The 8,161-nt window shown below is 26.6% G+C and overlaps 1 protein-coding gene across 2 annotated transcripts; it reads left to right on the top strand.

The window, feature by feature from the left end:
- The first annotated feature begins 570 nt into the window (after nt 1–570).
- LOC136084285 (stalled ribosome sensor GCN1-like) lies at nt 571–7,943 on the top strand. 2 transcript variants are annotated; one of them, XR_010640450.1, is made up of 7 exons: nt 571–754; nt 1,283–1,410; nt 1,496–1,606; nt 3,071–3,211; nt 3,299–3,352; nt 3,426–3,515; nt 7,791–7,941. XR_010640450.1 is itself a non-coding variant. In XM_065804354.1 (7 exons), the coding sequence occupies exons 5-7, from the start codon at nt 3,323–3,325 to the stop codon at nt 7,902–7,904; spliced, it is 234 nt and encodes a 77-aa protein (XP_065660426.1). In that variant the 5' UTR covers nt 574–754; nt 1,283–1,410; nt 1,496–1,606; nt 3,071–3,211; nt 3,299–3,322; the 3' UTR covers nt 7,905–7,943. The 2 variants fall into 2 exon arrangements, 1 of the variants encoding a protein (XP_065660426.1); XM_065804354.1 differs by having other exon boundaries at nt 574–754; nt 7,791–7,943.
- The last annotated feature ends 218 nt before the right edge of the window (nt 7,944–8,161 follow it).

The raw sequence follows: 8,161 nt of genomic DNA, 5'->3' as shown, positions 1-8,161 counted from the left end.
TTCTTTATTAGGATTTTATGTTATTGAAATATCTTGTTATTAATTACTTTAAAAGAAAATATCAAATGAGCAAATTACATAAAATTTTTAATTAAAATGGTTTGTTTTCAATAAAATGATTTGACATAAACATGTAATAAAGTTATGAACACCTTAACTTTTTAGTAGCCTAAATTGAGTTTTTTATTATTTTTTTACTTTTTTTTGCTTTGTAAAATGCTTTATTTCATCAGAATAAAATTTTGCAATTTTTTGAAAGTGTTGCGCATTTTTTTAAGATTTGTAATGGAGATGGAGGATTTTGGATTGTTAAACATATTTGAAGTCCCAAAACCTCCATGTATATAAAACCAGTTTTTTATTTGTAACAGTTTTTTTCAAACTAAATTTAGTTCAGTGAGAGTGTCTTTAATTATTCTGTTCTGATAATTTACCAAAACTTTAATTTTGGTTTAATAGTTTTGTATTTTATCTGATAACGTATTAATGTTTTACGTTATTTTAATGCGGCAAAATAGTTTAAAATTTTAATTTAAAAATACTTAAAAATATTTTATATATAAGGCTGTGGGAAAAAGCGAAACTAACAGTGAGTGGTGGAATGACATGTGACTTAGTTGAAGACATAATTCATCCTTTGGCTGACATACGTATAGCATCAAGTATGGCTCTTGCAACTTCCCTTGGAGAGCAACCGGCATTAGCACCTATGGTTATCAGTACATTGTTAATGACATACGAAGAACAAAATAAGGTATGAGTTATTAAAAATTTTTTGGTAACTCCTAATCTCATGATTTTATGTTCTATGAATTTCCATGAATAAATAATTTTTGAGTTTCTTATATTTTTATTAGATTAGAGTTGATATTTAACACAAAATTTGCATATGTTTAGAAGATCATCATTTTACAATTAACTGTGTTTTTAGTTTAATAACACAGTTTTCAAAGAAAAACTTTCTCTTGTTAAGAAATCTTTATGTTAATATTCATTTATGAACGATGTTGCTGTAATTTCCATTTGTTTATTGTTGTTTTTTTGTGGACTAATTTATAATTAATGGATTAGTTTTTTTATTAAACTTGTTTTTGATAAAAAATTTTAGTTGAAAAGTTTTTTGATTTTTTTAATGTTTAATTACTTTTTTTCCTAAAAGTTACTTTTGTTTAATTAATTACTTTAATTAATAATCTTTTGGTTTATTTAAGTCATTATTAAATTTAGTTTATGTGTAATTGTTATTATAAATTAGTTTTAAAATGGAATAAAACTTTTAAAGATTCCTGCTCCTGTGATTGATAACTTTGGTCGAGCAGTTTCAGTTCATTTTATTGATCCCTGGGAAGCGCGTCAAGGAGTTTTAATGCAACTCTTGAAAAAATTGTTGCCTTTATTCCTGATGAACAGGTATTTTTATTTTTTGAAATTTTTTTTTTCTACATTTTTACAAATTTTTAACTTGAAATTTAGTTTTATTTTATTTTTTCTTGAGGTGGAAGTCTTATTTCGATATTTTGTGCCTACTGCTTTTAGCGATCGTAATGAACTTGTAAGAAAGCAAATGTTAGATGCAGCTCTTGCATATGTTAACCATTGTGGACAGGTAGATTGATAAAATAGAATAAAAAATTTGTATTTTTTTATATATAATTTTTTAGAGTTATTCAAATTACATCATAATTCAAAATATGGAATAGCAATTAGCATTAATTAAAAAATTTTATTATTTAAATATTTTTTAAAATAAAAATTATTTATATAGTTTTTGATAATTATTAGTTATACTTTTTTATAATTATTTCATAAAAATGTTTATGTATTTTTTATTAATTATATTTATCTTTAAACTTATGTGTTTAAACATTTATATAAAATACAAAAAGACACTCTTTTTAATTTTTTATAAATGTTTAAAAATTTCTCTTTATAATTTTTAGCCAGATAAATATTTAAAAAATACCCTTATTTTTAAAATTACAAAATTTATTATAATATTTTTAAATTTAATTTTTTTTACATTTTCCAAGTTATTTAAAATCATTTTATTAGAATTTTTTTTTTTCATTTAAAAATCTTGTTTACTTTAAATTTTTTGAAAGTTAAAAGTCATACTTTGAAAGTCATGTAACACTTTAATAAAATAAAAATAACCAAATGTTTTTAAATGCAACCAAGTATTTAGAAAAAAACAAACATAGCTACCAAGCCTTAAAAATTTAAGAATTAAAAATTAAGCTTTGCTTCTATTCTTTAAAGTATTTAAAATGGGGTAACAAATTAGTTACCAAACCTTTAAAATAAAACATATTACTTTTTTTATTTAAAATAAGTTCTATAAATTTTCAGAATAATAATATTTTGCAATTATAATTTATAAGTAGATATTATCAACTCAGCTCTTGACCCTAAATGAATGATATATTATATATACTAGATGTTTAACTTTGATCTGAAAAGTGAAGCCACTTTTTGCCCTTTTTACAAATGGCAAATTAAATTTGTACAGAAAAATTTCTTTTCTTAAATGAAGTAAATAAATTTTAAATTTAAATACTATTTGTTTATGTAAAAATGTTAAGCGGAAATTATAATACTTGTAAAATAATGATTTATGATTTCTTAATATATTTCGAAAAGTTACAACAACAGGCACTTTTGAAGTATTTTTATGAATTAAAATACTTTTTAATAAACATGAAAAAACTCATAAAAAAACTTTTATAAGTATTTTATAATTATTAAAACTTATTTTTGAATTATCTTTAACTTATTGGGGACTTTTGACTTACATTTTTGACTTTATTCCACACTTCGGCTTCAGCTTTTGCCCTTTTTACAAATGGCCGACTATTGTTATAAACAAAAAAAAGTGGTTTTACTTTTTGTCCAATAAAATCCTGCAAGTTAGACATCTAGTTTATACAATGTATCATTACCCTAAGTTGATGCAAATATTAAGACCCTATGTCATTATGATGTCATCTCTCATCATGTTTTATAATGATGTCATCTGTGATCATGTTTTAGTCTTTCTGTGTTTATAACAATATACATATTTTTTTGTCAGAATCACATGACACTGCTTCTAAGCATATTTGAAGAGTTCCTTGATTCAGCACCAGACTCACCTGCACACGATGTAATACGTTAGACAGTAATCATTTTGACTGGATCTCTTGCTAAACATCTTTCTAAAACTGATCCTAAAGTAAGTATATTAGGAGAGTTACTTATTTTATTTTATGTATTCATATCTTGCCATTATATTAAATAATTTTTAATGTTGTACTTTCAGATAAAACCAATCTTTTTAAAGTTAATGGCTGCTTTAACAACACCCTCTCAACAGGTAAATACTAGGCTTTTAATTTTTTTGTATAAGTTATGTTTATTTATAAATAGTGTTAAATGTTTAATTTTAGGTGCAAGAGGCAGTAGCAAATTGTTTGCCTCCATTATGTCTTGCCATTAAAGATGATGCTCCAGATCTTATTAAAAATTTACTTAATCAGGTTTTAAATTTTTTTTTAAATAACTTACATTGATTAATTTTCAAAGAAAAAAAACTAATTATCTGTTTTATTATTTATTATTTACTATTTGTGTTTTTATTATAATTATTTTTATATTGTTATTTTTAGCAGTTTTTTCTTTTTATTGTTATTATTTATATTTTTTGTAATTCATATTTATTATTTTTTATTTGACCTTTTTATGGGCCATTGTTGCTGATTGGCAACAAAAAACAAAAGCCATTAACCTCAAAACCTAGTCTTTAATTTGTTCATTTATAAAGTGCTACTGTATTTTATGATGATTCAGCAATAAGACAAAAAATTCATAATGGTTGTAATACACTTTTAAGGAACATTTATTTCCTAATACTTGTACTTAGTTTTTAAACTCGCTGTTTTATAAATGTATAGACTATACATTACATGCATACATACATACATACATACATACATACATACATACATACATACATACATACATACATACATACATACATACATACATACATACATACATACATAAATACATACATACATACATACATACATACATACATACATACATACATACATACATACATACATACATACATACATACATACATACATACATACATACATACATACATACATACATACATACATACATACATACATACATACATACATACATACATACATACATACATACATACATACAGAAAATAGCAATATGTTAGGTACTTTGATAAAAAGTTCAATATAATAATACAATTACAAAACTTATGCTGTTACATAGAGCTTAATGAGAGCTATCCAATGACGCCTAATTTGTCTGTCTATGTTAACTATGACGGAAGTTATGATTTTTTTTCCGCGTGTAAAAGTGGCAATTTCTGCTATAGAAAATTAAGAAAAACCGTGACCAATATTTTGCGTTACTGGCACTAAAAACTGCATAAGTAAAAAACCGACTGAAATAATGTAATAAAATTTAAAACAGTGGTTTATCATTATCAGATCTTTAATTTTTTACATTTTTTATGGATCAAATAGCTTATTTTCATCTTATCAGATACAAAAAACAAAGTGGAGTGGGGGTGAATTTTGACGAGAATGCAATTTAAAAATTAATAGTTCACAAACTAAGTGCAAAGAAGACTCATTTTTCTAAGGTATATGACTCATTACATTAACTTTATGTTTAAGGTAAAAATTACTAGTCTGCTGAAAGGAGGCTCATATAAATATTAATTATCAATATAATATTGAAAATCTTTTAAAATGGAGTAAAACTGACAACAACATAAAGTTAAACACAATTAATTATAAAAAATAATACGTTCAAAAGAACAAAAAAATTAAAATGCATAACTAAAATAAAACACTATTTTAAGCATGTGTCTAATATTTAAATACCGGTAACTAAATGTAGAACCTGAATCAATAGAAAACTAAATCACCAAGAGCAACGTCAGCCAAGAGGCTATCTACTGGTATTTTAAAGTCTTCTGCATCATCTTCTTCTTCATCCTCTTTCCAATATGCAATTCTAAAACTAACAACTTTTCCAGTAACAGGTGGTAACTTCATAACTATTCTTCCCTTATAAGCTACTTCATTCCCCTCCTCATTCCATAAATGTTCAACTCTAGCTCCTTCAATTTTAACTGGATCCTCATTTAACATTTCTAATACTTTGACTCTTTGGTATTCTGAGAGTGAAGAGAAAATGGAATTATGTACAATATCTAAACTATTTTCTAAAATAAGTTTTTTTATATCTCTAGCTAATCTATTTCTCTGTTCCATTTCTCTCTTCTGACCTTTTTCTTTTAACCGTAACTTTGCTAACTCTTCTCCTCTCAACCTTCTCTCTTTACTTTGTTTTCTTGAAACTGCCCCCCTAGATATACAAAATTTAACTATTTTTTCTTGCTCTTTTTTTGTATTATTACACAGCCAGTCCAGAGATTTGTTCACCTTCACCTTTGTCTTGCCATCTAAAAATGAAATTTCAGCATTAGGCTCCCTGCGAGTAAAAAAGTCTATCATGCCAAGGGTTTTCTCAGCCCAAATATTATTCATAGGGGCACTAACTTATCTTGCATGAACTGGGTCGGTGTAGAGAGTTCACCAGTCAAGTACCTTGACAGCTGCCTTTTTAAAACTGTCACTGTAGCATTAGCTATTATTTTTAAAACAGAAAGCAATTGCTCCAAATACTTCCCTTCAATAATGCGTAATGTAACCAATGTCTCATCAGAAATCAGTGGGCGACCAAATGCATCTAACTGTGACGACAATAGAAATTCCGGCTCATCACAAAGTATTTTCACAACCTTAATTGCAGACTTGAGATACTCAGCCTAAAAAGAAGATATTTTTTATTAGAAGTTATTTTTTTAGATCATAAATAAATACATGCATTAAATGTTTAAATTACATTGTAAGAATAAAAAAAATTGCATACCAATTCAAAATGGTTTCTTTGTTTTTCCTCTGCATAAAAAAGGGCCATCCAAGGTCCAGTTAAGAATTTGCCCCAGAGTCCAAGGGCTTGTAGATGGATCATTATCTCCTCATTCTTGAAATCTCTTAGTAGAGATGTCCTCAGTAAAGTCGTGTTGTTGCAGTACTTCTCCAGATAGTTGACTAGTATTTGTCTGTGCCTAAAAACAGAATAAAACAAATTATGCATTTGCTATTGAAAAATCAAATGCATGGACTAGATAGTTGAATACCAATTGTCAGTACCTGTATACAATGCCAGCTGAACAAAACAGTATGTGCAATTGGTTGCCAACATACCTTGGAAAAGTACTGCAAGATAATCCACTTTGCTTGAGAAAGGATTTAAAACCATGCGGATCTCCTTTGGCCTTAAATATGTTGTAAGAAAGTTTTATGAAACACTTCGGAAAAATCTGAATCATAAACTTTTTTTTAACATCTTTACATCTTACATCTTTGGATCTGTATTTGATGCTGATGAAATTTTAGCCACAGCAACAATTAGATCAAACAAAATTAAAAAATGTCCCCTCTCAACAGAGAAAGAATTTTAAAAAAAGGACACGGCAGCAGCTGCTATTTCAGAGATGTCAATTCAGGATTGGTTTTGGTGAGATGGTTTGACAACAAATGTATTCAACTTGTTTCTACATTTTCTACCCCCATTTCATTATCAAATGTCAAAAGATGGAATTGAAAGAGTAAATCACATGTCAATGTTTCCTGTCCTGAAATTGTAAAGGAGTATAATAACTCTATGGGAGGAATCGACTTAGCTGACATGCTGATATCCTATTATCGTACCCCAATAAAAACAGGTGGTGTTTGAAGGTGATATTTCATTGTGTTGATAACTGTAAAATCAATGGGTGGCTTATATATCGTTGTTATGCTGACCAATTAAATTTACCCAAAAAAAGTCAGTATTCACTGTTAAAATTTATTTCCAATGTGGTTGAAGCTCTTACATCTGCTGGAAAAGAACTACCTTCACGGTCAGTTGGTAGACCATCAAAGAGATTGATCGATATTGATGAAAGTACAAATAAACGTGGTTGTAAACCTTTACTACCAAACCTTTATGTTGATGTTTGCTATGATTGCGTAGATCATTGGCCAGAGTATAAAGATTCAACAACCATGGGTTGCAAAACCCATGGAAACAATTTTTGTTTCCATGGGTTTCACAAAAAATAACTCCTTCATGTATTTAGAGTGGTAAAATTACATAACGTATCACTTATTAGGAATGAAGTAATGTATGTAGCCTGCAATATTTTTACTATTTTCATGTTTATCTAATATGCATATGCAATATGTTTTTGTGTTTATCTAAAATGTATATGCAATATGTAATATATATGAAATATGTTTTAATTTAGTTACAATAAAATCAATAATTCTTACTTACTTAGCTTATAAATTATATCGATACTGCCTTAGCATAGTCAAACCTATTGTGCTATAAACTTAATCTTAATAATGTTCTCTAATTATGTTAATTATGTTTTCATCATTATGGTATTCTTTATACAATTATAAAAAAGGTATACATTTTTTTAAACATTTTTTTTTTAAATTTATTTAACTATGGAAGGCCAATGTTGCTAAATGGCAACAATTTTTTATATTTTCTATTAATTTGCCCTTAACTGTTGTGAAATTATTATTTTTTTAAGTAAATTTCATAATTTGGCTCATAAAGAGTTAAATACATAATTATATTAGTTGATAATTTTTTTGTTTGTAATAATTTAGTTGTAATTATTTATTTCTTAGCTGTTTGAATCAGAATCATATGGAGAACGTCGTGGTGCAGCATTTGGATTAACGGGCTTGGCAAAAGGTTTAGGCATTCTATCATTAAAACAACACAATATAATCAGCACTTAAAATGAAAACATTCAAGACAAGAAGGTTTGGCTGCATAGAGAAGGTAAACATTTTTGATATCTCACTGAATTATTTTGCTGTCTAAAATAATTTTGGTTTTTATTTTTTACTGGGCACCATGTAGAATTTCTTCTCATTAATTGTAATTTTTATAAAATCTAGGTCTTAAGAGAACTCTTCTTAAAGATGGTTTATATTAAACCAGCTATAAGATATTATAAGACAAAATTTAATAATAACTTAATTACTTTAGTGAT

This window comes from Hydra vulgaris, chromosome 08 (assembly GCF_038396675.1).
Source record: "Hydra vulgaris chromosome 08, alternate assembly HydraT2T_AEP".
Classification (NCBI taxonomy): domain Eukaryota; kingdom Metazoa; phylum Cnidaria; class Hydrozoa; order Anthoathecata; family Hydridae; genus Hydra; species Hydra vulgaris.
Note: the sequence above shows the minus strand (reverse complement) of the source record. Positions and strands in the feature narration are given on the sequence as shown.